Consider the following 26,579-nt stretch of genomic DNA (forward strand, 5'->3'; position numbering starts at 1 on the left):
GACTGCTCTGCTGGTTCCTCCAAAAGGAATATAAGTTCATAAATATATACTTTTGTGTAAATGTGTTTTCCTCTTTAGATAATGGGAACTCTGTAGCATTGTAATTATTTCCAGAAGCCTTTTTTTTTTTTCCACGTTACGTTATTTGTGTTATTTTTCAAGAAAAATAAAAAAAGGAAACTATTGTTTTGTTTTTTTTCTTTCCATTGATTCACTGCTTTTATTTTCCTCTGGTTGGATCAGACATGCCCTCCTCTGGCTCCACCCAGCATCTTCTCCCTTTAACCTGGAAACGAAGCTGGAGGAGTGAAATAACAGAGGAGGCTGCAGCAGCTGGAAACACACCCGAGATGTAGGGAGGCAGGCGGGTTCCAGCAGACTGTGCAGCCCGGCAGCACGGAGCGTCGTCCGGGTCGCCTGCACCCCCGACCGACCTGGATGTGGAACTAAAGGCCGAATCCGGCTTCATCTGACCGGCAGGCGGGGGATGGTGGCGGGGATCTCAACGCTATTATCTCTTTAAAACGGCACATCTACTGGCATGACCATGAAGGGACACTCGGGGGGATTTGAGAGCGGCTGAATTTCTCTGCGTTCCGCTGCTTTCAGGATGGAAACCGGCGGGAAACAATGTTGTTAGCCGCTTAGCTCCCGTTAGCCCCGGCTAGCCGCTAGTCCGCCTCCATCAAATTAGTGGGCTGAGTTAGAATCCGTAACTTGACTAACTCAGCCCACTAATTTGCATACCCCCGGCACGGCAGGTCGAGTGTGTTCGCAGTCGCCGGGCGGCAGGTTTTTTTCCCGGTGACACGCCTCTTTGTTTTCGGGAGTTTTGCCCCCCCTCACAGCCTCCCTTGCTAGCTGGCTAACCGGCCGCGGTGTCACCGCAATCTGCTGCACAGGTCCGAGCCCCACGCCCCCGAAGCTCCCCGGCCGACGCCACCATGGCCCAGGAAGCGTTTCCCCTGCATTTTCTGGTGTGGAACAATCAGTATCTGGAGCTCGATCGAGAGCTGCAGAAGAAAGAGGTGCGCGGGGAGTTCTGGGTTGTACGTGTGTGTGTGGTTGTGTCGCACTGCATTGCGCTGATGTTTGTGTTTTTGCATCTGCAGCAGGATGTGGACAGGCTGGATCCGAGAGGGCGCACCCCGCTGGAGCTGGCCGTGTGTCTGGGCCACCTGGAGTCCACCAGGGTGCTGCTGAGGCACTGTGGAGACCCGACACACTGCAACACACAGGGCTGGACCAGTGAGTGATCTGCTGCTCCTCCTCCTGCCATGGGTGGTGGTGGTGGTGGTGGTGAGAGCCCCATATCTCCTCTTATTAAATGTGGATATACTTTTCAGTCTTGCAGGAGGCGGTGAGCACAGGAGACCCTGAGCTGGTGCAGCTGGTGCTTCAGTACAGAGACTTCAAGAGAGCCACAGAGAGACTGGCAGGCATCCCCGAGCTGCTCAGCAAACTGAGACAGGTGAAAACCACACCTGACCTGACTGCAAAAAATCCTCCACCAGATTTGGAAAACAGTCTTTAGTGGGGGGGGGGGGACTTCAGAATTATGCAATTTCAGCAGGCAGGAGGGGGCTCATAAGAAGATCCAGTTTACCAACTGACTCAGTCACAACTGGGGTGTAGTTTCTAACTGTACAAATGGTGCATAACACTGTTCACTCATGTTGATGCGTTTCCTTTGTGTTTCCTCCAGGCACGGGACTTTTACGTAGAGATGAAGTGGGAGTTCACCAGCTGGGGTGAGTGGGTCTCATTAATGTGTTTTCACAGAGGTTAGTTTCAGCACCAGAGGAGCCGGACAGCTCCCGCAGCAGCAGCAGCACTTCAGTCAGCATGAGGGCAGGAGACAAGTGTCAGCTGCTTGTGATTTAAAGGCCGCAGTGTTGGACAAGAAAAATCTAAAATTGTTAAATTGGACATATTAAGTGTAGTCCTACACTTCCCGCTGAAATAACATTTAGCTGTATTTTTCATGTCGGTAATGTTATTTTTCCTGACACCATTGTTTCTTAATTGGGTTAAAATCGTTTCCTGTCTTGTCTTCTTTTTTCCTCTCTTGCCAACCACATTTGTCACCTCTTCTCTCACCTGTGTCTAAAACGCCTCGCTTCCTCTTCAACCGCTCCCCTCTCAGTGCCCCTGGTGTCCAAGGTGTGTCCCAGCGACGTCTACCGGGTGTGGAAGAGCGGCTCCTGCCTCCGCGTGGACACGACTCTCCTGGGCTTTGAACACATGACTTGGCTGAAAGGGCGACGCAGCTATATCTTCAAGGGTGGAGGTTTGTATCTTCTGCTCACGCCGCTTAAATTCGGTAAAACCCTACTGTGACTTCTGCATTCGCCTCACACCTGAGACCCGCTCTTAGATAGTGACATTCTTTTGCTTGCAGTCAGTTTGGTGACTCTTTGAATTTTTCCTCTCTTGGTAGTTGTTAAACTCCGAGCTGCTTCTTTGTGCGTGACTCCCCTTCTCCTTGCAGATGACGGGGCAGTGGTGATGGAGGTGGACCACGAGAAGCAGGTGGTTTACACAGAGCCGCTTGTGTTGTCTCCCCGTGATGCGCCCTCTCTGCTGGCAGCGATGCAGCCGTCGCAGGAGAACACGGCCCAGAGACTCACGTCGCCCATCGTCTCCACGCACCTCAACACACGCAACATTGCCTTTGAGCGGTAACGAGCGCTCGCTCTCTACAGGAATCTTTATGTTATACTTCATCACACTCGCTCTGTTTGTGTTTATAATGTCTCCTGTCGTTTTTATCAAGCTGTTAATGTATGTGTAATTAATTCCACCTTTATTGTCCACAAACATCCTACAGTTAAAATGACTCAAACCGTGAAATTGTTTTGTGGTTCAGCTGCTCACTTTGTCTGACTCCTTGTGTAGGAATAAGTCGGGAATATGGGGCTGGCGCTCGGAGAAGAGCGAGGTGGTCAGCGGGTATGAAGCCAAGGTACGTGTCCACTGATCCCGCCTAATTTCCCTCGAGTAACTGGCCGATTGAAACGGTTAAAATTAGGTTAGTAAAGTCGGGTGACTAAAAAATTCTTTTCATTTCATCAACATCAAACAAATGACTGCCATTTCATCATTTCTGCTGCTACTTTTTTTTTTTTTTCAAATGTTCAGAATGAAGTGGTTAATACACATAAATGTAGTTTAAAAGGGCTTTTTAAAATAAAACAGATATTAAGTTTATTTAGAATTGCAGTTTGAGTTGTGAATGTACTTTTCACTGAAAAGTGCAGATAAGAAAATATCGTCGAGGTTCCAGACAAAACGTTTGCTCTGTCAGACAAATAAGAAAAACCTCTTTTTCCTGTCACTACACCCAAGTTTTACTGCTGGTTACACTGAGGCATGTTTGGCTAAAGCAAACAAGGTGTCTGCCAGGGGCTTTATTAAGAAGAAAGACTTGTGTGTTCAACAGTGTCATTCCCTCGTGTGCAGGTTTACAGTGCTACCAATGTGGAGCTGGTGACTCGCTCGAGGACCGAGCATCTATCAGACCAGGACAAGTCGAGAAGCAAAGGTGAGGACACGCGTACAATAAAGCTCAACGTACATGCTCTTTGTTTTAAACGATTTTTGTTGTGGAAAACGCAACATAACGACCCAAACCAGGATTTTTCTTGCGATGAGTCCGTAATACCAACTACTGTCCACCTCTGCCCTCTTTAAGCCTATATTGTTTAAATTTCACGAGTTAAAGGCCGATAACGACGATGGCGTGTCTGTGTTTTGCCCCTTTCAGGCTCAAAGACTCCTCTGCAGTCTTTCCTGGGGATTGCTGAACAGCACACGGCTCACAATGGGGTAAGAGTCTCTGCAGAGCCGATGCATCGCATCCGCTCCACACGCTCGCCACCCACACCACCTGCAGTCTCCTTTGATCAGCACTGGAACTTACAGCTCTTTTTCTCTCGCTCTCTCTCTCCCTCTCTCTCTTTCTCTGCAAAAATTGTGACAGAGCAACGTGTCCCAGTGTGCCAGTCCTCACAACCCCACAGCCATCACTGCTGAGGAGTACTTCAACCCGGAGTTCAACCTGAACGGCCGCGACATCGGACGTCCCGTCGAGCTCACCAGCAAAGTCCAGAGGTGTGGCGAAGCATTAGACACGTTCACACATTCCTCATCCTGTTGAGTGCAGTATTAAATAGAAGCGAGCGATTTTGGAAACGTTTGGCCAAAAGGAGTTGCCCGGTAACTATTCTTTCTGCGTCGCCTCTCCAGGTTTAAAGCGACGCTGTGGCTGAGTGAAAGTCACCCTCTCTCCCTGGCTGAGCAGGTGACGCCCATCATCGACCTGATGGCCATCTCCAACGCGCACTTTGCCAAGCTGCGTGACTTCATCACCCTGCGCCTGCCCCCAGGCTTCCCTGTAAAGATAGGTGGGTGCAGTGAAGAGACTCCTGCTCACCTGGGCTCAGGTGCAAAGTCGGAAAGCGTCCGTGGCTCAGTTGTGAAGGGGTTTGTCATCCAACCCAAAGGGTGGTGGTTGCTTTTCTCACAGTGGCTGCATGACTGCAAATCCAATACACTCCTGAAGCTGTGAAAAGTTTTTATTTTTTTACTTTATAAGTAAAGTCTTTTTACAATTTACTACTTAAAACAGGAATTTAGGAACGTGAGGCTGGGATTAGACCGTCGTGAGACAGGTTAGTTTTACCCTACTGATGATGTGTTGTTGCAATAGTAATCCTGCTCAGGACTAATCCCGGCTCACGTTCCCTGTTAGTGGGTGAATAATCCAACGCCTGTTGAATTCCGCTTCACAATGATAAGAAGAGCCGACATCGAAGGATCAAAAAGCAACGTTGCCATGAACGCTTGGCCGCCACATGCCAGTTATCCCGGTGGCAACTTTTCTTACACCTCCTCCTTAAAACCCAAAAAGTCAGAAGGATCGTGAGTCCTCGCTTTTGCCCTTCAACAACGTTCGAAGCAGTTGTGTCATTCACACCAGAGGTGTATTCAGAGGACGCATGAGATAATCTCAAACGTAGCAAAACCTTCCAGTGGCTTCGTGCTCTTTAAATCTCATAAATCTCTTTATTTTTTTTCAGAGAATAATCCATTGTGTTTGTTCACTCCATTTGTTTTATAAAAACTAGGATAATTTGAATGTATGCGACGTCTGCTTGTCGTTATTTTGACCGTCATGTGGTCCAGCACATCTTCCGTCTCATCAAGTTTTCTCTCTCCTTCAGAAATTCCTCTGTTCCACGTGCTGAATGCCAGAGTGACGTTCAGTAACTTGTGTGGCTGCGACGAGCCGGTCAGCTCTGTGACGGTTCACAAACCCGAGAGCCCGGAAGAAGCCGGTGAGCATCCCGCCACAGAAAACACACGCGTAATAAAACATTTGGGTCATGTCACGGTAATTCAAACGTGAAATCATTATGCTTCATTTGCTGCTCCTCTGAAATGTCTGAGAATCACAGTTTTAAGGCAGAACGAGCCTGACCTGCTAAATTACAGAAGGAATGTAGTTGTCATCACAAAATAAAGCATTATGACACATTATCTGTATCATTAACATGCTGTTTGTCTTCGCTCAGGTCAAGCTCCTCCTCCCTTCCACTGCGAGGTGGACCCCTCGGTGTTCGAACCTCCTCCGGACTACACCACACTCGGCCCGGGCCGCAGTGAGCCCATGAGGGACGAGGACGACAACCTGCTGCAGTTCGCCATACAGCAGAGTCTGTTGGACGCCGGCACCGAGAGCGACCAGGTGAGTGCGGTCGACTGTCCCACACACACATAATCACACCTACTGACAGTTTAGTCACAAATTGGGAAAATAAATACGTGACGTTAAATATCTCATGTTTTGTTCTTGTAAAACTGTTGAGGGAACCAACCGTAGTCTTTTTGTGTATGCTGTTTCTGCATGTGTGAAACAAACCAAGATAAACATTATGATATAGGAGGTGTTTCTTACATCTGTTGCCGTTAACGTGTCCATGTTGTGTTCAGGTGACCATCTGGGAGGCGCTGACTAACAGCCGCCCGGTGCCCCAGTCCCCGCTGTACGAGGAGGACTCTCAGCTGGAGAGGTGAGCCCGGACCTCATATTAAAGAAAAATTTTATGTTGGTATATTATGTTGAAGAATTAGTGGTTGTTACTTTAAACTCATCCGCTCCTTCTCATTCATGAATCCGTCTCATTCAGAGAAGTCCCCAGCTTTGGGATCTAATTTAATTAAACACTTCTAAATGGAGTGCGGTGATTAGGTTTTTTTCTTTTTTTCTTTTCAGCGTCTCTTGAGGACCGCAGCTCCCATGCTGTAATGGAGCTCAGCACAGAAACAATTCTATTAAGGCGCTTTTCTTTCGTTAATGATACTTAATTTGAAGTCTTAATATTGGATTTCCCTCCAGGGCGATCCAGGAGTCTCTGTCCATCTCGCTGGCCAGCAGAGAGGAAGAAGACATGGCCGACCCCGGCCAACCCGCCTCCATCTCGCCGCTGGATCCCACCGCCAACTCTCCGCTTTCCTTCAGCACAGTGACTGACCCGCGGTTGCCTGGACATTTTGGTGTGGCGACCAGCTTTGACGAACAGCTGCGTATTGCAATGGAGCTTTCGTGCAGGGAGCAGGAGGAGATGGACAGGTGAGGCCACGGATGTGTATTTATGTGTGTTTCAAATGAAAATGCAAAAGCTACAGCTAATAATGTAATAATACTTAAATAAGTCAACATTTCTTGAAGATAAAATATTTAATTGCAGTTGGCTTATCAAAAATAGATGGCAAAGTGGATGGCAAAGTTGTCATTCGTTCATTGAGTATAGACTGCATCGTCCTTTATGGTTGTGCTTTTGTTTTTATATTTTAAGGCATTATTGGAAAGTTATTACATTATTGTCTTTATTACATTTAAAATGGCCATATTATTTCAAAATTGGTCAATATTGTATTACTGGTTGCTACGAGGCTCATTGTTGTCTTGACTATCTGTTAAAATACATAACATAAAACTATTAACACGAAAGAAACAAACGAAAAAAAATGTTTCCGCCATTATTCACCTTTAGAAAAAACGTCCACGTATTTTTGATATATTCTACTACTTGAATAGGATCACAGTAATGGTCAAAACTCAGAGTCATTATAGTCGGATGGATCGACTCAGGTTGATCTGCTGAGGAGAAACCAAAGCGAAGAAGCTCTCAAACCCAATGTGGCAGAAGAAAAACGTATAAAGTTATCTTTGTTTGAAATGTGCACAGTGTGTGAGTCTGTGTGTGTGCTTCATAAAATTTGAGCCGAAAGCTTCTCCCCCGTTGTCCCGCAGACATCCTGTGTTCCTATTTAATATTTTTTTAACACTGCGCGCTCAGGGAGAACTGCTTTCTCCTTTTTCATCTTCCGCTCTTCTTTTGGCACAGCAGCGTGACTAACAACTCCTGTGACACTGTGGGCTGTTAAAATCCCCCAACTCTCCAATCCAGTCGGATCCCACCCTGTTATCAGTTGCATCTGTTGACGTGTGGTGTGACTCATTCTTGAGGTTGTGATATTTGATGGTCACCCTGTGGCAGCCGGGCTGGGCCGACTCATTTTTGGGCGTCTTGTGGAAATCCGATTCACTTCAAGCCAGAAAGTTCAGATCGTTTTAAGGTCCCTGCCCAAAGTGGCGTAAAGCTTATTGGTTCATCTCACATGACTGAAAACATGCAGGTCAGTGGCCCTCCAGGATTGTGATTGTACTACATTTAGCTAATTAGACGCCGCTGGATTCAGCTCTATTGAGATAGTGGGGACGTTATACCAGAGCCACCTCATGGCACATTTCCACATGAGCCAGCAGAGAGGAAACGCTCCTCTGCAGACCCAGGCTCTGAGCCGGCAGCTTCACGTTGCTCTGGCTGGGTTTAGAGGTCGGCAAACATGGAAATGATGAGACGGGGAAATAAACAAGTTGGCACAAGATGGAGATCTCCACTCGCTGCACACTTGATGGGAGCAGGAGACAAAGATCATGGACTTGTAGTTCTACTGTCAGAGATCCTACTGGAAGGTGCAGAGATCAGAGACTTCAGCAGACAGGATGTTCCAGACGGAAGCTCCGTGGGATAAAGAAAGTTTCAAACAGTCTAAACCGAGAGCAGCTTGAATAGAAAATGGTTCCAGATTATGTGAACCTGACACTGGGAGCAGGTTCTACAAGAGATGAGCCTGATGGCTGAAACTCTTCTCTCTCCTACTTTTAGAAAGTTCCATTAAGAAGGGCTCTAAGAGCCGTTAAACATATGATGATGCCTGGTTGTTTTTTTAATTACATTTTACAAAATGAGAATACAACGGAAACGTTAATTTAACCATAATTCCTATCAAACAGTAAAACGCCCAATATTTTTTGTTTTTTTTATTTTCATCTCCTCCCCGCAGGAAGCAGAAGGAGGAAGAGGAGGAGCTGGAGAGGATCCTGCAGCTGTCACTCACCGAGAAGTAATGTACCAACCACAACAGCGGCGGCGGCGGCGGCTCTACATCGGGGAACAATCATCTTAATTTATTCAGTTTTATTTTTTAAATCCTGAGATTTTAAGTTATTACAGATATTTTTATTTGACTTTCTCACACGATGGCTGCTACGACTGAGTGTGAAGAGGCGAGAGAGTAAAGGTAGAGAGAGGTTCTAAAGTACAGCAGGACACTAAAGGGAGAGAGAGAGAGTCTTTGTGTTTCTTTTTTTTTTATTGAATATTTTTCAGTCTTGCTGTCTTTATTAACTAATGAATGATCCTTAAACTTTAAACCTATAACATGACCCATAATAAATATGAAACGTAAGAAAAAAACAATCTGAATTCTAACTTATTAAAAAAAAAAAAAAAACAATTATAACATTTGAAAGATTTCTGTTGACTTACTCCTATGTGTGGAAAAATAAAGAACAATGATGACCTTGGATTATGCTGACGTTTTGTTCTTCTGATGAGCAACACGGTGTAGGGAAGGTCTACATTTGTGTGAATCAGTTGATCAGTCAGATGGGAAGATTGAAGTAATCAGCACGGGACGTTATCTTTGGTGAAGCAGTAAAGTATTGACGTTTCGCTTAACGTGGCATGTAAACAACGAGATCACGAGGGAACGAAGCATCGGTGGTTATCACAGTGTTGACATTTAGGGATCGGCCGTGTGGTCGTGCTGGAATAAAGCCGAGGGGGATCAATAAAGTAGATTTTCTTTCTTCTTACTTGCCGTTACACATTAGCTGAGCCGTGTGGGTTTGTTTATCGACTGATGGGCCCATCAGGTCAAACGGTGGCGCTCGCACCTTATTCTTGTTTGTTTGGGGTCAATCGGGATTTTTTTATCGAAGAGTCCACACCCACTGCACATCTCCGGATGACGGAGATCCGGACAGAGCGAGACAGCAGCTCTACGACTCCTTTCAGCTCAGACAAAAGGACGGAGTCACACTTTCGCAGATAAGTAACTGTGTTCACAAATTTGCTTGCGTCACGGTCTAAAAATAGTGGCACTACCGGAATGCACCAGCACATAAGGTGTTCTACCCAGCGAGGGTGACGACCGAGATCATCATTGTCTCATCGCAATACATGATATATGTGGAACAAAACTCCCAGTTGGTGTTTTTTTCTCCCTCTGCCTCCTAATTTGTGCCGTCATCTGGTTAGAATTTAATTTAGATTGAGAATAAAGCATTCTGATTTAAACCCCTTGGCCAAATTATATCTCTGCATCTTAGATGATATTAACATGAACCAATTAACCTCTATCAGAACGCAGTATTGAATTATTATTTAGCTTTTTTTTCTCCATGTAGTTATGAGTCGTCTCTGAGTTCAAGGTTTCACTGTCAACGATCACTCCCACTGTACTGTCTTGGTGGAACTTTCTCTCTGGGGATTCACGTATACATGTCCTTCTTCATCTTCGGGTTCAGGTTTGATGGGTTTTCTCCGTTGATTTAAGATTCCTTGAAGTTCTTTGCGGAATGGAGCTAAAAGAGACAAACACACATGTTAATCCTCTGTGAGGATCAATAATGTGTTCATCTAGTTCAGCCACATTTAAAATAAACTTACTGATTACTAAAAACATTCACTCAGGTTTTACTTCCTGTTTTTTTTTTTTTTTTTTTTTTTTTTAAATAAATGTAAAGAGAATACTTTGAAGGCGGCCAACCAAATGAGAACAAAAAACAAACAAACATCTTACTTTTTGAAGTAAAAATTCCATTTAATGTCAAAATGGACTGGAAATCGTTCACTTGTGTTCATTTGAGGAATCCTGTGATACAAGCAAGTCCAAACAGCCTATATGGAGTATCTCCAGTCATGTTCAATAAACAATATGCAGAAAATATAAATGTGGAATTATACACAAACCTGTATTACAGCGAAGTCGTGGTGTTTTTTTTGTTTTTTTTTCATTTCTAAAATGAAATTTGAAAACCCAAACACTGGAGTATTAAAGCAAAGCAGCATCATGTTCACTAATTATGAATTGATTCATAATTTGTCTTCTGACATTTTCAGTTACAATTTTTGTTGAACAAAAGGAAGGAAATTCAAGTGACCTGAATTATTTGTGATTTTTTATTTTTATTTTTTAAATATAAACCAACATTAATTCTCACCTTGTCCTAAGTCAAGGTTGTGATTATCGGGCTCCATGTATTCTCCATCCTCAGGCTTGTGTGGCAGCGGCGGCAGCTCCTTTCTGCTCTGCGGCCGCAGCGTCGGAGCCACTTCTGCCTGTGGTACTTTCTTTGAAGCTGCCGAGGAGGTGGAGCTGATGAACTTTGGAGCAGATGGCAGCTTTCCTGAACACACACACACACACACACACACACACACACACACACACACACACACACACACACACACACACACACACACACACACACACACACACACACACACACACACACACACACACACACACACACACACACACACACACACACACACACACACACACACACACACACACACACACACAAAAGATTGGTTTGTGCTGCACCCTTGTACTTAATTACAGTATTTCCAAAGGCCAAGGTTCTCACCGATATTAGTGTCATAGGGTTGACTTTCTGTGTAGGGGATTAGGCGGTACTCCATCTTCTCAATGAAGAATTGAAGTGCATCATTCAGCGTGGCGACCGTCACCTAAGATATAATAAACAGAGTTTATTATATAAGTTTTATTGACGTTTAGGACACATTCTCAACAACATTTCAAGGAATCATTTCACATTAATTTCTCTTGGCAGGGCTCATGTGTGTAATCTTAGGTAGTAACTGTCGGCCATGAGCAAAACCTTTTATTGCATAGAGAATAGTGTTTAACTTTGACAGCGAAAGCCTTTGAAGATAATAAAATGATGACATTTCATCACTGAAAACGGTCATACAGCTTATCAGCCTACTGAAGATGTTATTCATATCATTGTGGATAAACATCTTGGAATCATGTGTGTGTCGACCCTTTAGTGGTAACGTCAAAATTATATGATAATTCATATATAATAAGAATAATGTTCTTTGTTTTTGTAATTTGTCAGCTTGTTGGTTTAGATATCAATAATATCATGCATTCTGTGATTCTGTTGATTTATGATTTTTCTACTTGATGGTTGTTTCTGGTCCAAAGCTGAAATTGTTCAAAGTTGTGATCTGGGGGACTTACTGGTGTGCCCAGCTCAATGACAAACCCAGCACTTGAAGAAGACACTCTGTAGTTATTTGTGCAAGGGCCACTGAAAAACAGCAATTGTTTGCGATTATATATAACATGAAAAGCTTTCACATCGTCCCTAAACACAGATGGAGTTCAAAGTTATGTTTTCCATATTCATCTTTCAACTTGCATCAAATCTGTCGGATTATCTTTCAAATATATTTACAACAAACCACTTAGATTCTGCCTTGTTTCTTTGCATTTGAACAGTTTGAATGGCTCATCAGACCTGGGCGTCATATGTCTGATGGTCAGGGCGTAGTTGTTGGCCATGGTGGCTGGGCGGAGGATGATGTCACCACACTCAGGGTGTTGGTCCAGCATCCGCTCGGCCTCTTGTCGAGTCACGTCGAAGAAACAACTGCAGGATAAAAGCAAAGAAAACCCTCACCTGTGAAAATAACACTTTTGCACATGTATTTTTCATGAATGTGTTAAACCTTCATTGTATTCACAATCATGGCAGGAAGCCCATGAACAGGGACATACTCAGGAATGCCAGGGCCGCGCTTGTCTGGCACGTCTTCGTGAGGCACTGGGGAGCGTCCACCTGAATCTAGGTTCTGCAGGAAGGGCGGTCGGGCTGGGAGGGGCGGGCGCACTAATAGGGGATTTCTACGTTTCTCAAGATCCAGAGTCTCTTGCAGCTGCACCATCTGGCCCGGCAGCAGCTGCAGCTTACTGGGAATCTCTCTCTGCAGGAAAACCACAGCTCGTCACTAACGCCATCGAATTCAAATAATCTATCGCATGTAAGGAAAAACTACGTACTGGTATACGTTAAAACTAAATGTGTCGCCATTTTTGACTGGTTTTTCTATTTTGGCACGGTCACCTGTCGTACATTTCATATTAATTTCCTTCATATCCAATTCCTGTGACGTTATTTATATCCTGTTTTTACAGTGATTGTGGTGGTTAACACTGCTGATACAGTCTGGCTGAGGGCCTTTGTGTGTGTAGTTTTCATGATCTCCCTGTGGTGAGTGGGCTCCCTTGGATTCTCTCAAAGTTCAACTTATCCCAAAGAAAATCATAGAATAGAAACTATATTTTAAATATTTACTTTTTGAATGAGTGGGAGGATCCACTGACACTACAGGGAGAACGTGCAAACCTGGGTGCTGTTGAAAAAAACCCAACTATGTGATCCACTTTGTCTCCCACTGAGTCAATAAATATTTCCCATATTGCAACTTTATTAAAATGATTTCCACTAATGTAAGATAATGTCTAAATTATGTGAATAAACGTTTGCTTCTTTGTTTACATGCCAATCATCAAACTATCACCCTGGCGTATTTTCTGAAATAAATAAATGAAAATAATAATAAAATAAATGATAGATAAATGTGCTTACTTTGGACACCGTCAGGATGTAGCCCCTCCACACCTCTCCTGTGTCAGCATTGTCCATCTGCACAGCCACACAACAAAAACACAGAGAAACAAGATGAAAGCAAAAGATCAAATACGGCTGTGAAAATAACAAAACATCATTAAGGATTATGTCACTTTGCATTAGGGAATGCATTATTTCAAAAACTTGGCCTTTATAACACTGACCTTTTATAATATTTAATGTAAAAGTTGGCTGACCTTTAGCTGCACCACCTCTGTGGGCAGGCTGAGGTTGAAGATCGTGGGCATCTTGCTGCTATATGGAGACTCTAACTTCATGGACTTCAGCAGCTCAAGGTCCACCTTCTCCATGTACTGACAAAAAAAAACCCCAAACCAGTCAACAATATCATAATTAGCGTTTCCCTGCTGTTTCCATCCCTTGTTCTCGGCATTGCACATTTTCCTCCTCCGTTAATCATCAACACATTCTCATATTTTGTGAACTCTGAAATTGTGTGCTTACGGTAGGCTGTGCGTCATCTTTGTACAGAAACAGCGTCGATCCACGGAGCTCAGCGAAGAACCTTGTGAAATCCTGAGAGTGGATAACATTACCTTTACGGTTTAAATTCAAACAAGGGTTTGTGTCATATTAAATGGAACATGTCAACATCAATCCTTACAGATTGAGATTCACCACACAAACTCACTTGAATCCGAATGTGCAGTATAATAAACCTGCTGCCTCATTATATAATGAAAACATGTTTAAACATATTGTTGAATCAAAAGCAATGATGCACTAAGAAGACTGGTCATTCTGCAACATTGGTTACTATCATTTTGACATTTGTTTACTTTATGCAGTGACGTTTACAGCCGGTATAACAGTATGTAATGCTGGTGTGCACTTTATAGGCATTTTATATATATATTGTCGGCTGTCATCATGTTTAAAGATATGCTTCACAGCTTTTTTTTTTAAAGTTTTGATTAGAGTGTCGGAGTTTACTTGAGAATGTTGCCGTTTTAAATACATGAGAAGACACTGTATTTGTGTATCCTCACCTTGTCTTTGCTGTGTTTCTTCTGCAGGTGTCCAGAGTGGTACAGAGGCAGAGCTGTGAGGCTTTCCCTCTTCTTGTTAACAGTTCTGGGGTGGACAGACATCGCACGGCGTTTGGTCAAAGCCCTTCGTTTCCTCTGGTCGGGTTTCCGTTCAGATTTGTCTCTGTTCCTGAAAACTCGGTCTTTCACTCTGCAAAGTTCTCCCTGTGCTGTTTTCAAACCACTGCGTGATTATTATTGAGGCTTTAGCATGCACAAGATGATTATTGATCAATAAACCAGGTATGGTGACCCGTCCTGGGAGTCTGAGTGCAGCTCTGTCTCTAGGAATGAGGGAACAATCTAGTGATTTATAAAGAAGGAAGTAAAACTCTGCTATTGTACTTTGAACCTGAACACAACTGGCGGCAGATAGGCTTACAGCACTTTCTCAGAAGGAAGAAACAAACTCACAGCTGAGTTTATATAAACTCAATCACAGTTACTGATCTCATGATGGATTCAACAAAACTTATTTGATTAAGAAAAGGAGAAAGTCCCAATAACAGGATTGTATAAATAGTTCACGTTCCTCCTTCGTACTGTCACATATTTCAAACTTTGCACTTTATGGGCAAACTCGATTAATAATTTCCATTCAACACGTAACTTGAGCTGATAAGGAGCTCAGTATGAAAGATGTATCTCGGGACAATTATTATATTGTTGTAAAACAGTTTGCTGTGCAACGGTCAGTCACACTTCACCTTTAGTCCAGGTAACCATTCACTCATACAATTGGCTGAAATTATTTAGAATATCATTAATAATACCAAATAATATAGGATTGCTGCTGGTCCACTGGTGAGAAACAAGTCTGTCATTGTTATGTTCTGCATTAAGTCTCTATGAGTTTTGGAGGTTTTTGAGACTGAATTTATGTTGATTCTAAAGTGGGCTTGTGTGTGGATATAGAACATTAGAACACGCTGATATATGCAGCATGTGAACCATTTTAACCATTTTAAATGTGAATCATACAGGTGAATGAAAACCAGATTTGTCAACTCTGTGCATTCAAACTGAGTTATCAAGCTTGTAAATCATAATTTACTGATTATGTCATGAGGGTGTGCGACACAGGGAGCAGAGTGAGGAGAACAATGAGCAGGTCAGGCTGACCAACACAAGCCAAATATCATGTTTACTTATGTCCTCATTCTGATTTTCCCTCCTGGTAAAAAGCTCCCCTTTCATTCATCGTTTATATAAACATCCAACATTCGACAACTGTGTAATTTTGGATGAATGAAACCGACTTGCCCTGACTTGAGTTGAAATATTGTGGGATCTGACTCACGTCGTATCGCAGAACACAGCCCGAGGCTTTTGTTCTGGTCCTTGTTTATTTTGTTCTGTTAACACTTTTCATTTTGTTGCCCCACTTCAAACTCGCAGCAGCCACAGTTTGTTTCGCAATGTCCATTAAGTAAACTGCAGAAGAAAACGCACTACACTGAGGATATCCCTGGAGAGGGAGCAGACATTTTGGGAAGCTCGTAAAAGTGGATCAGAACCGTGTCTCGGAGAGTTATGACAGCTCACTCTGTTGTTGTGCATCATGAGAGATGCAAGTATTTTTGACTCTCTTATACACCCATGGCACAGTCACTATATAAAGAACAAACTACAGATACAATTGCCGCCCTCTACATGCCCAAACAAGCCCAAACAAGCCACTGACCACAGAAACGTAAGACTAACACACCAAACTGAGACACCTCCTTCATTTAATAGGTTCAAAGACAGTTTGGTATGTGGTTCTTTTACAGGTATTGACTTTTACAAATTGAAAGATTCTTATTTGTTGGTGTTAATTATGTCATAAATGGCCCAGTGCCTAGCACTGTTATCTCACAGTAAGAACACCTGGGTTCATGTAGAATCATGACGCTTGTATAATCAAACTTCGTCCCAGCTGATACTTGATCCCAGCTGACTATGGGTGGAAGAAAACATCAGCAGTCCATTATAGTGCAATAGAGAAGCACATTCATACCTAAAGGCTATTTGAAAATACCAATTAAATAGAATACATGTGAGGAAACCCACCCATGCCCAAGTATAACATGCAAACTCTACACAGAAAAGCTCCTATCCAGATACTCTCAATGTGACGCCAGAGCATGGCCCACTACATTACAGTATAGTCTACTTACCTTCTGTTAGATGTACATATAATTAACATGCTTTTCTCTTGTTTTATTTTCAGATTTTCCATCTTATGAAATGCTGATTAGATTGCAGCCATGGCGCAATGCAAGATTAAATCGGAAATCTTTGCAAACAAGCTTTTGCCTAAAATGTTTGGCCCAAGCTGTAAACAACCAAAATCAATAAGAAAGCTCAAGAAGTGAAAAGATAACTTTCAGTGAGTAACTCAGGCTTACTCTCGTAGAAACAAACAACGCACGTGTTCATTCCCTACATGCCATCTGCAGACTGATTGCACTGCTGATCAGATTCTCTCTCTCAGTGGCTTTCTTTGACCCCGCCGGTCCCTTCGGCAGCTCCCGGGTTCCCCTTCAATTCCTCATCGTGGAAGAGAGGCCAGGGAGAGGCACACAAAGGAGGAAAACAGTCACTGTTCTCTCCATCACGGGGCCCCTAATGATGCTCCCCTCTCGGCTACTGGCTGAGGACAAAATGGCCACAGGGGCGTCGGGGACAGGGGATAATATGTTGGACTGATGAAGCTCCATTAAGCCTCAGAGACAACCGCATCTCTGTAGGTGTTCTTTGTTCCAAATAACACAGAGAAAAGATTAAAGCTGAGGTATACCACGTGAGGTTTTATTTCAGTGTATCTAAATTTATGGTTTAGGTTTCTATCTTAACGTCAACAATGAACACAGATTTTGGTGTTTTTAGTGGAAAATGTTTCTTCCAAGCTCTTTGAGGTTCTGTTCAGCTGTAATGATCCAGATGCTATAAACAAAAGGACAGGAAAGACGTGATAAAGACGGGGCTGAACTTATTAAAGCGATAAATGATTTTACCTTAATGCAAACTAACCTTACAGGCCTGGATTATGATCAGCTGGCAGGTTGGGGTGAAAGGTCAGCTCTGAGATGGAGATCAGACCGCAGTCAGACTGTCCCCAGGGATCATAACAGGACGGCCGGTCGTGATGGGACGCGCTGCAGGGTACGTCTCCTCCTGGAAAACAAAAGCGCTTCAATCCTTGTTTCAGCTCTTTTCTCCAACCTCCTTCTCCCTCTTCACACCGCCTCATTAGAAGAAGGATAAAATACATGTGTGTGTGTGTGTGTGTGTGTGTGTGTGTGTGTGTGTGTGTGTGTGTGTGTGTGTGTGTGTGTGTGTGTGTGTGTGTGTGTGTGTGTGTGTGTGTGTGTGTGTGTGTGTGTGTGTGTGTGTGTGTGTGTGTGTGTGTGTGTGTGTGTGTGTGTGTGTGTGTGTGTTTCCAAGGTGTAACTATGCATATCTATCTCCGCTATCTCCTGTTGTAATGCTTGAAATGACGGAGGAGTGGAGGTGTAAGCAGGCATGTAATGAGGGGTGGAGGTGGTGGTGGGGGGGCAATGAGGAGCAGAGGCTGTTGGCTGAGAGGAAAGAAGCCTGGGGAGGTGAGGTGATAGGTGATGACTAATATTAACACGGAACTGCCACGCAAAACATCTGTCTGCTGTGCAGTCTTCACTGAATTGTCTGTGTTAGCTCGACAGACATATCACATTTTGTTACGAGCAAAAAAATGCAATATGGTGCAATATGTGTCCTTTTGTAGTTGATCAGATTTGGAGAGAGGCAGTAATGAAGTTACACTGGAAAGGATAAAATAATATGAAGCAGAACTAAGAATATGATGCCTCCAAATACAATCAACACCAGAGATTATCACCTTTTTTAATTTTGCAGCAGTTCTTTCGGATCCCCAAAATCCCACTGATAGAAAATCTGGACTCACAGGAAGCATCTGTTTCTGTTGTGAGAGACAATATTGGCGATACAGGATCAGAGGTCCGTGTGTCAAAACGCAGTCGAAAAAGGAGGAAGAATGAACCCAGAAAGGACAACGTACCAACTTTGCAGGACTCAGATGGGACTTTTTTCCTGATGATCCTGCAGGAGTGGATAAAAAAAGACTCAGTCAAAAACTCAATACTCAGATCCATGCCATGTAGCACACATATAAGCTACAGATGTTCTCATTCATATACCTGTTGATGGAGCTGATGCTGGGCACGCTGTTGTAGTCACATACGTGTTCCAGCAGAAGCCTGTCTCGGATCTCCCAGGCAAACATGGTGGGGTTGTTGTGTTTCAGATGTAGGATCCTCTGCACAACTCCAGGAGTTGCTACTTTGGGCTTTGACCCGCCGATCAGGCCTGGTCTGATGCTTCCTGTCTCGTTATACCTGTTTCATTATACCATTTATGGATTTTGTTTTAATTGATATTTTACACACTGTACTGCAATATCACCTTTGACTATTGTTCTATTAATTATCTTCTGGTTCTCAGGGTTGAATTCATTTTAATGTGCCTTCACACTTAATGACACTTTTACTTTAGTATTTAATCACATTGCTTCAACTGTGTTATGTCAAAAAACTTATGCATAGAATATGTTTGGGTAAAGTGTTATCCACAGTGAACACAGTTGTATCTATTCCCAATAGTGTTCAAATTAACTACAGTTGATTTAATGTGCCCAAACAACATCTCAGTGGTGATAAAAATGTCTTCATTACATCCAATAGATATAGATAGTTTCCCTAGACACTACACATCTCGAAAATGGGAAATAACTCATGTTTCAATAATTATATTTCATCACATCAATTCAACAATAAACTATTATTATAGTGTAATAACTATAAAATGCAATTTTGTGCTGCACATTGCGTTTTATTGTGTTTTTGTATTCTTATAAAGGCTCTATAAAGGAAAACTGCCATTAACATCAGAGGTTCCAAATTTCAGCAGTAGCCCATATATTTAAATAATTATAAAGAAAAATCATACTTCATTCTTTTTTTTGCAACTTTTCAGTCATCAAATCATATCAATAAGCGGGATAAAGGAGTAAAATGGTCAGTAGGAGTTCAACATCAGGATCTTTTAAATTAAATGTATATTTTGTGTCAATAAATAAATTAAAAATATCACCTCTGTCTTTGAAGAAAGTAGGAAAACTGAATAAATCATCACACCTCGCCAGTATTTTGCTGACACAGCCGTGACTGACGCGCAGGCGGCGGGAGATCTCGCAGGGACGCACTCCCTGTTGCGCGAGCTCCACCATGCGCTGCCTCACGATGTGCGGTAACGGGCGTCCGTTAATGAAGACACCGCCGAGCTGGTTCACCCCTCCGCGTCCTTATCCAGGAAAAAAAAAAACAACGATCAAAAAGTCACATAGATGCGCACTCAGTCTTGGTGTGAAACCAAGAAGGATCATTTTTGGTCCACCGTTCTTCAGCTATACTTACTGCGCGTAACGGTGAGCGGAACCGCTCCAAAATGTACATCCATGGCACATTGACTATGAAAAAGTCTTCTGTGAACTTCTAAAAGGCCGGTTTATGAAACCGTAAATCAGAAAACTCAATATTGAAGCACTGAGAGACCCTGCAGAGGGTTTAGTCTGGTTAGTTTGCGCGCTTGTCTCTCCAAGACTTTCAGCACCTGAGGGGTGGAAAGCGGAGTGTGTGTGTGTGTGTGTGTGTGTGTGTGTGTGTGTGTGTGTGTGTGTGTGTGTGTGTGTGTGTGTGTGTGTGTGTGTGTGTGTGTGTGTGTGTGTGTGTGTGTGTGTGTGTGTGTGTGTTGTAGGAAACTAGAAGGACTGACACATTAATGTGATTAATTAATCTCTCTGAATTTGTGACATACAAATGTGTGTGCGCTTACTAATACCGGGCTTGGGGTAAATTGGGTCCAATCCTTGCTGGATATGTGAGAAAGGTGGGAGAAACCCTCGAAAGGCTGCCAGTTCATCACTAGATCAACACGTTTTACTTTAATCTAAGGTATGCAATACGCGTGTCTTTAGATTGTGGATAGAAACCTGGTGAAAACACAGGCAGAATATGCAAATTCCACCCAGAAACGACCCCACTATCTATGTTATTTCATTATTTTTGTTATTCTATCGAAATTATGAGTCCCGTTTACCTTTGTTATAAACAATAATAGCACAGATATACATTATCTCCTTTTGAATCCTTTTTGCCGCATTGACGAAGAAGGATGCTATTCTTAGATCAAATAAATAGAATTGAACTTATTTAAACTTGTTTTCTGACAATAAGAAAGAGCAATCCACGTCACATATCAAAGATGAAACCCAGCTCTTAAATACTCAATCGTTAAGATCCTCACATTTGAATGCATTATTGCACAGTATATATGGAAAGAAAAACGTAGCTTGAGCGCAGATGTGTGGAATCAAAGGTAAAGGACTTGTGGTTTAGTGTGGGTCTGTTATAATTTATGTGCTTAGAGACTCAGTGATTGTTGTACATATGGGTCTGTAATTAAAAAGTTTAAAAATATTCTGCTATCCAATATTCAAACCCTTAATCAGGCAAATTCCACATCTCATCCTTTTTTTTTTTTTTAGCTCTTCAATAAGTATTTTGTATTCAAAAGCATATGGGGACATTTTTCGTCGTCTCTATCAATTCTCCGGGATAGCACGACTGGCCACCAGTCTCTTTAACACAGGGTAAGGCTTTGGTCGGCCAACACTTTCCGTTGAAAACGCCGGTAAAGCGCTTCAAACATGTCAACACGAGTGGAAGTAACAACTTTTGTGTGAACGCTGGGGACTTTTACATCACGTGTGGGACAATATAGCAGCTGAGTTATCGAATTGGAGCCGGTAAACAACCAAACGTACACTTTATTTTCCATGTTTTTCTGTAGCTGCACTGCTAACGGAGCCTCCTGGACGAGCTAACAGCACCGCTTCATCCTCGTGTTTAAAATAATCTAAAAGAATATATTATTCAAGAGATGGTTTCCAAGGGTTTTATTAACAAAATATTTATTTTCTCATTTCACCAATCATATTCAATCCTTATCGTAAATTGAGACGATAATAGCCGCCGTTTCCTGCAGTTTCTGTACAAACCGCAAGGTGGTGCTGTTTCCTGACTGTGGTTATGGATCAAACTGAAGGGAATGAAGATGATGAGGGTTTGGATGCTGCAAAAAATGATTTTTACTTCATTGAGGACTCCGACAGTTCAGGGGGTGAAGGAGGAATGTGGCTTAATCACCACAGACTTGGGGGAAGCTGCAAACGAAATCCACGCCAAAGCAAGGAGGGCTCTCCTCCGCTCCTCCTGGCCTTCTCCAGGTCCTCCACCAGGTCTTTCTCCAGGTCCTCTGGAAGAGCTCAGCAGGACTGCAGCCTGTACTCCAGTGCAGACCTGCAGGAGGAGCCAGAGGAGGACAGTGATCAGCCCATTGAAGACTGGATGATCCTAGACGATGTGAAAAGAGAGGGAGACGCAGACATCCAGCTCAACCTGAGCTACTGGAACAGCTCTGAGGATGACTCTTGGGATGAAGGTTACTTCGCTTACTCAGCCTCTTGGTTAATTCGAGTGCTTTATTATTACTCTTAGTTTCAGACAAAATACAGCAACAAAAAAGCTTAGATTGGAAGGAAACAAACAAACATGTACGTGATATAATATACTGTCAATAACAGCACATGGACATGTTGGAATGCATTCTTTTCTGTAGATTTGTGAAAGAGCCCTTTCTTTTAAATTCATGCAGAACTAGTTTGCTCAGCATGCACTGAGTTTTTTTTCTTGCTCCACTCCATGTTAATGAAGATGTTTGCATACACACAAGGGAGCTGTGCTGCACAGCTGCTTTGTCTCATCTTAGTAACTTGGGACTCCGTTGAAGCACAGACATTTTTGTTTTCTTGATACACAAGTGACGCAGTTATTTTAGGATGTCTATTTCTCAGCAATAGATCTTAAAAGGCTTTGAAAAAATAAAAAACGATGGCCTCTTTGGAGGATTTTAGTTTTGTAGTGAATTTGTGAATTTCTTCCTTCCATCATAGACGTGGCCGAGGAAAACAGGGACTCAGTGAATGATAATTGGACTGTATCAGAAAAAGACAAGGTATTTTTAATTAATTTTTTAAATGTTAACATTTACACATGTTTTGGCCACATTTGTTCGTGCAGTGCGAGGACAGTATTGCATAGTGAAATTGTGTCTGTCCATCCACCTTATCTAGTACGGTGCTGGAAAGTCTCTTACCCGCCGCTACTTTGTGCCTGATCGCTCTCTGATATGTCAGATATGCAACAGGACGGGACACCTTTCCAAAAGCTGCTGCCTCCATAAAGTAAGTGATCACACCCGTCCACCTCATCTGTTCTTCTCCATGGGCACCGTACCTACAGCGGTCTATGGACAAAATAATAACACCAAGTGTGATTTATTGATTTTCTTGTCTCTGTACATGCAGAAATGTCTCACTTGTGTCCTTTGTGGGATCTGGGGCCACATCCGGAGGGCTTGTCCCGGCCGCCCCTGCTCTACCTGTGGTCGGCCTTCACACGGCCCCTGGTCTTGTGAAATACCCCCAATGTGGAACCAACACTGCAAGCGCTGCGGAATGACAGGGCACCTCTCTGACGTGAGTTCGTTTGTTGTTTCTCAAGGTTGACCTCACTGAGTGTTTGTGTTCAAGACCTTTAGAGACATAGAAAGCATTTGTCTTTGGTGTGCTGACAGATTTTGCTGCCTCGGGTGTGTGTGGGCTCTATTTCTGAAATGTTTAATTCCTGTAAATACTTCTTTGGTTGAGCTCATAGGCTTCTCTGAATCTTGCTAACATTTTACACCTCTGGGTTTTGTGTTTTTGTCAGACCTGCCCTGATATATGGAGACAATACCACTTGACGGTGAGTTTGAATACTGACTAAATTGCACTCTTTGGTATTTTTTTCTTTTAATTAAATTGTTACAGGGATAATAGGGAGGAAATATGGAACCTTTGAATCCATAAATTCTTGAATAGAATCATGTTCAGCCAGTTTACTCTGGCTGAACATGATGTGTGTGTTGGTTTTTTTACAAGAGAAAATTTAAAGGCAACATTTCTCAGTGTATAATGTTAAAAATCACATGTGCTCCTTTTTCTAGATTACAGTCGAGGCTCCTGCCAGGCCACAGACTATAAGTAACGTCAAACCTCGAAGATGTCGTGCTCATTGTTACAACTGCGCTGAAAGAGGACATTATGGTCATGTAAGTGTAATTCCACTTGTTCTACCTGACCTTTCTCTCTTATTGTTTTTTCATCTTCCCCTTTATATTTTAGACACAATAAGTTTCATCCCCAGACTCTTGTTGTTTTTATCCTTTTAAAGTTGAGATTTTGCACGGGCCAGTATCAATTCTTTTTTAAACTCTGCTTCATGCATCTTTTTCTTTCTGTTGGTATCAGGAGTGCACTTTGAAGAGGATGATCAGCGGCACTTTTCCTTCACTGCCTTACATTTGCCACTATGACACCATGGAAGACATTCTCCAGCATTGTACCCAGATGCAGAAAAGAGCAAAAGGTTTTAAAACTTGTGACACGACACACAGTAATTACAACACGCATAAATAACATTAACATCCTCTTTCATTTCAAAAGTAAGATGAACCCGATTACACATTGATCTGTTATCAATGTATGTTTCTGATATTTAGATTAATACCATATTGACATCTAGTTGCTTTGTTCAACTCACATTTGATTATACTCGAAAACGAAAACAAGCGAAGGTTGAAAAATGCTGAATGTGTTGGTAAAAACTTTTCTTCATCAGCAACATAACGTAACAATATGAGATTGTCTTTGAAGTTCTTTATATCAGCGTTCTCCGTTTTTCCACCCAGAGTTTCCAAACGTTGGATCCCAGCTTTCTTCAGACCCGGGACACTTATCTGAAAAAACAGGGGACTTTGTGGAGGAGGACTTATTAGTCCAGGTGAGGAGCAAGACAAAGCAGGAGGCCTGCAGCCGAGCCGTCAGGAGGAAGACGTGGCCTGAGAAGCGCAAGGAGAGGCGTGAAGTGAAGCGGCTGAGGAGAGAAGCCCAGGCTATACGGGAAGGAGGAGCACTGGGGAAGCTTGATGATGAAGTTTCTCCCATGAGCCCCTTTGGAGACGCCCGCCATGGCCACAGACAGTCCACAACCCCTCTGAAGAAAAAGAGGAGGGGTGAGGCAGGTGACAGGAAGAGCAGAGAGTCCGAGAGGTGGAAAAAAAGAGGAGGGGTAAAACGTGGGGAGTTGTATCCCCATGGGGATGGAGACACTGATGGGGACAACCTTTCATCCCCAAAGCAAAGGGTACGCCACAGAAGAAGATGAACATTTTTATTCTTTCAAAATCGTATGATGCGATTTTGTGTGTCATCAAAGTTTGGTTGATTTTGTTTCAATACAAAAGCTGTAAAATGGAAAGTTGTCAAAAGATGCTCATCATTGAATCAGCTCTGGCTGATTTGACTTGTTAGAATTTAATAACTGCCATATTAAACATGTTTTGAGTATGTTTGTGTTGAAGGAAATTCAAGGAGTGAAGGGAGTTTTGAAACCTTGAAATAATAATATGAAACCTACCTCTTTAGCTCGGCTTCCATTAAGTGAGGGTTTACAGATTCATTTTTCATGAGTTAACAGTTTACCATGGAGTTTTATTCTGTTTCATCAACATTCCTTATTTTGACTCTCCTGTCAGTATTTATTTTTAATCTTTTTTTAATTTAGTGGTGGCCGACAGGCCAAAGCAGTTCACAAGTTCAGTTCCCATGTCACCACTGTGGATCGTTCTCATAGTATATTGTATTGCTCTCTCGTCATATTAAGTATAAGATCATTCTCTTGGTATATAGAGTAGTATCAATGTCATAGTATATCATTCTAACAGTCCATAGTATAGTGTCATTGTATTTGCTATAGTATATCATTCTCATTCTTGTGCCATGCCTTACTGGCAAAGCGCAAAGATTACTATCCTAGGTGGCCATTGTTTATTATTATTATTATTATGATTATTATTGGTATTCCGTGAGTAACTAGTCCCGCACTGTTGGGAGGACAGACAAAATAACCCCATCAAAATGTGCAGAATGTTCTAATCGTATAGTAGGATCGTTCTCATAGTATATAGTATAGTCTGGCTCTCATACTATTTTGTATAGTATAAGATTGTCCTCGGAGTGTTTAGTATAATAGGATCGTTCTCATAGTATTTGTGATCAAGCTGCTGAATAATTAATGAGCAGAGCAGCTGCCCAGGCTTCACCAGACATAAGTAATCAAGTCCGATAAGAAAAAAAAACCGCTGCCCGAAATCGTGATTCGTCGTTTTCAGCCAAATTAATCTCGCTTACGTTAGATTTACACCAATTTCACAGATCTCACTGCCAACGATATAACGTCGTCGACTCTGTACTTTCCCACAGTGTTGCGTTTGGACGAACGGCACGTTGCTCTGCTTTCTACTGCAATGGCTGGACTGAGACGCGGAGCTCCCATTGATTGATCTCCGCTCCACTCCCCGCTGACCGGAGAAAGCGCTCCATGGCGAATACGAGAGGGGATTTAAATTAGACAAACACCGTCCACCTTATTGACGTCGGGAGCGATCCGTCTGCTTTGTCATGCGGCCGGGGGTAACTTGCCGCCGCCGCCGGTGAGCGACCAGCCGAACGCGGACACCGTGCGACGTTAGCTAGCTGGTAATGTCGGCGGTGTTGGACTTGTTTTCCCCTCCAGACCTCCTGCTTCCTGTTAGCCGCGGGCTCGCTGCGAAATCCACATTATGCTCGTGAACGAGCAGGAATAGCTCGCCCACGCACGGCAGTCGTAACTTTAGTACTTTACGGGAGGCCACTCGCTGCTGTTTGGTTGCAATTTAGCCACGGACATTTCGTAAATAACTTTATCTTGCAGGGCGGCGGGCTCTCTTTATTTTTGCTAGCGCTCAGCAGCTAGCCATCTTTGCTCCGTGTTGACGGATGTGAGTGTTTTTTTTTTTTTTTTTTTCTTTTTCTTACTTTGCCTGCCTTCCGAGAGACATTCACTTGAGTTGTCTGCTGAAATAGGCTCAAGTCGTTGGGGGAGCCGGCTCCTCGATAAAGACTTTGTTTTTTGTTGTGGGAAAGCCTGACTGCGAGAAGGACAATAGAGAACCAGAGACTTGATCAGTCGTTGTTATAGTAACGGGGACAACACTGATCCGGGAGCAGGAGGGGGGGAAATAAAAAGTGTTTCTGGTTTTTCATGTCACATATTCGCTCAGGTTCATATGTGGTGGGGATAGGTAAAAGCTTTTGCCGTTTAGTTGACCCCCCCCCCCCCCCCCCCCCCCCGAGAGGCGATGCG

At 43.1% G+C, this 26,579-nt stretch overlaps 4 protein-coding genes across 4 annotated transcripts; 2 read left to right on the forward strand and 2 right to left on the reverse strand.

Annotated features, from left to right (window-relative positions):
* The first annotated feature begins 276 nt into the window (after positions 1–276).
* Positions 277–8,939, forward strand: ankrd13d (ankyrin repeat domain 13 family, member D). The gene is made up of 16 exons (XM_080465562.1): positions 277–1,028; positions 1,113–1,248; positions 1,347–1,471; positions 1,706–1,751; positions 2,147–2,290; positions 2,492–2,681; positions 2,899–2,965; positions 3,463–3,544; positions 3,767–3,828; positions 3,983–4,113; positions 4,249–4,406; positions 5,226–5,339; positions 5,577–5,749; positions 5,995–6,074; positions 6,401–6,634; positions 8,416–8,939. The coding sequence occupies exons 1-16, from the start codon at positions 945–947 to the stop codon at positions 8,477–8,479; spliced, it is 1,890 nt and encodes a 629-aa protein (XP_080321688.1). The 5' UTR covers positions 277–944; the 3' UTR covers positions 8,480–8,939.
* On the reverse strand, positions 8,729–14,479 carry LOC308110942 (signal-transducing adaptor protein 1-like). The gene is made up of 10 exons (XM_080465567.1): positions 14,155–14,479; positions 13,610–13,681; positions 13,342–13,458; positions 13,103–13,159; positions 12,232–12,437; positions 11,972–12,103; positions 11,692–11,761; positions 11,069–11,171; positions 10,640–10,825; positions 8,729–10,000 (listed from the first exon to the last, which is right to left on the reverse strand). The coding sequence occupies exons 1-10, from the start codon at positions 14,254–14,256 to the stop codon at positions 9,864–9,866; spliced, it is 1,182 nt and encodes a 393-aa protein (XP_080321693.1). The 5' UTR covers positions 14,257–14,479; the 3' UTR covers positions 8,729–9,863.
* A 2,730-nt stretch (positions 14,480–17,209) lies between these two features.
* LOC308111345 (paired box protein Pax-2-like) lies at positions 17,210–19,692 on the reverse strand (the record flags this gene model as incomplete). Its single annotated transcript, XM_080466207.1, has 5 exons — positions 17,210–17,352; positions 18,236–18,276; positions 18,375–18,572; positions 19,371–19,536; positions 19,650–19,692. 5 exons carry the CDS (start codon positions 19,690–19,692, stop codon positions 17,210–17,212), a joined length of 591 nt encoding a protein of 196 aa, XP_080322333.1.
* A 1,209-nt stretch (positions 19,693–20,901) lies between these two features.
* Positions 20,902–24,741, forward strand: LOC308110939 (zinc finger CCHC domain-containing protein 7-like). Its single transcript, XM_080465564.1, has 8 exons — positions 20,902–21,735; positions 22,247–22,308; positions 22,427–22,537; positions 22,661–22,831; positions 23,064–23,099; positions 23,341–23,445; positions 23,645–23,762; positions 24,085–24,741. Exons 1-8 carry the CDS (start codon positions 21,324–21,326, stop codon positions 24,558–24,560), a joined length of 1,491 nt encoding a protein of 496 aa, XP_080321690.1. The 5' UTR covers positions 20,902–21,323; the 3' UTR covers positions 24,561–24,741.
* Positions 24,742–26,579: the final 1,838 nt, after the last annotated feature.

This window comes from Lipophrys pholis (genome assembly GCF_963383615.2).
Source record: "Lipophrys pholis genome assembly, chromosome: 6".
In the NCBI taxonomy this organism is placed as follows: Eukaryota; Metazoa; Chordata; class Actinopteri; order Blenniiformes; family Blenniidae; genus Lipophrys; species Lipophrys pholis.

What these genes read in the sequence shown, in the direction of transcription:
- ankrd13d (XM_080465562.1), top strand. Translation starts at nt 945, where the DNA reads ATGGCCCAGGAAGCGTTTCCCCTGCATTTTCTGGTGTGGAACAATCAG. An exon ending in GGACAAGTCGAGAAGCAAAG is followed by an intron (nt 3,545 to 3,766) that starts GTGAGGACACGC and finishes TGCCCCTTTCAG; the next exon opens with GCTCAAAGACTCCTCTGCAG. An exon ending in GAGGACTCTCAGCTGGAGAG is followed by an intron (nt 6,075 to 6,400) that starts GTGAGCCCGGAC and finishes ATTTCCCTCCAG; the next exon opens with GGCGATCCAGGAGTCTCTGT.
- LOC308110942 (XM_080465567.1), bottom strand. Translation starts at nt 14,256, where the DNA reads ATGTCTGTCCACCCCAGAACTGTTAACAAGAAGAGGGAAAGCCTCACA. An exon ending in AAGATGACGCACAGCCTACC is followed by an intron (nt 13,459 to 13,609) that starts GTAAGCACACAA and finishes TTTTTTTGTCAG; the next exon opens with TACATGGAGAAGGTGGACCT. An exon ending in CAACCTTGACTTAGGACAAG is followed by an intron (nt 10,001 to 10,639) that starts GTGAGAATTAAT and finishes TGTCTCTTTTAG; the next exon opens with CTCCATTCCGCAAAGAACTT.
- LOC308110939 (XM_080465564.1), top strand. Translation starts at nt 21,324, where the DNA reads ATGGATCAAACTGAAGGGAATGAAGATGATGAGGGTTTGGATGCTGCA. An exon ending in CTGTATCAGAAAAAGACAAG is followed by an intron (nt 22,309 to 22,426) that starts GTATTTTTAATT and finishes CACCTTATCTAG; the next exon opens with TACGGTGCTGGAAAGTCTCT. An exon ending in GATGCAGAAAAGAGCAAAAG is followed by an intron (nt 23,763 to 24,084) that starts GTTTTAAAACTT and finishes TTTTCCACCCAG; the next exon opens with AGTTTCCAAACGTTGGATCC.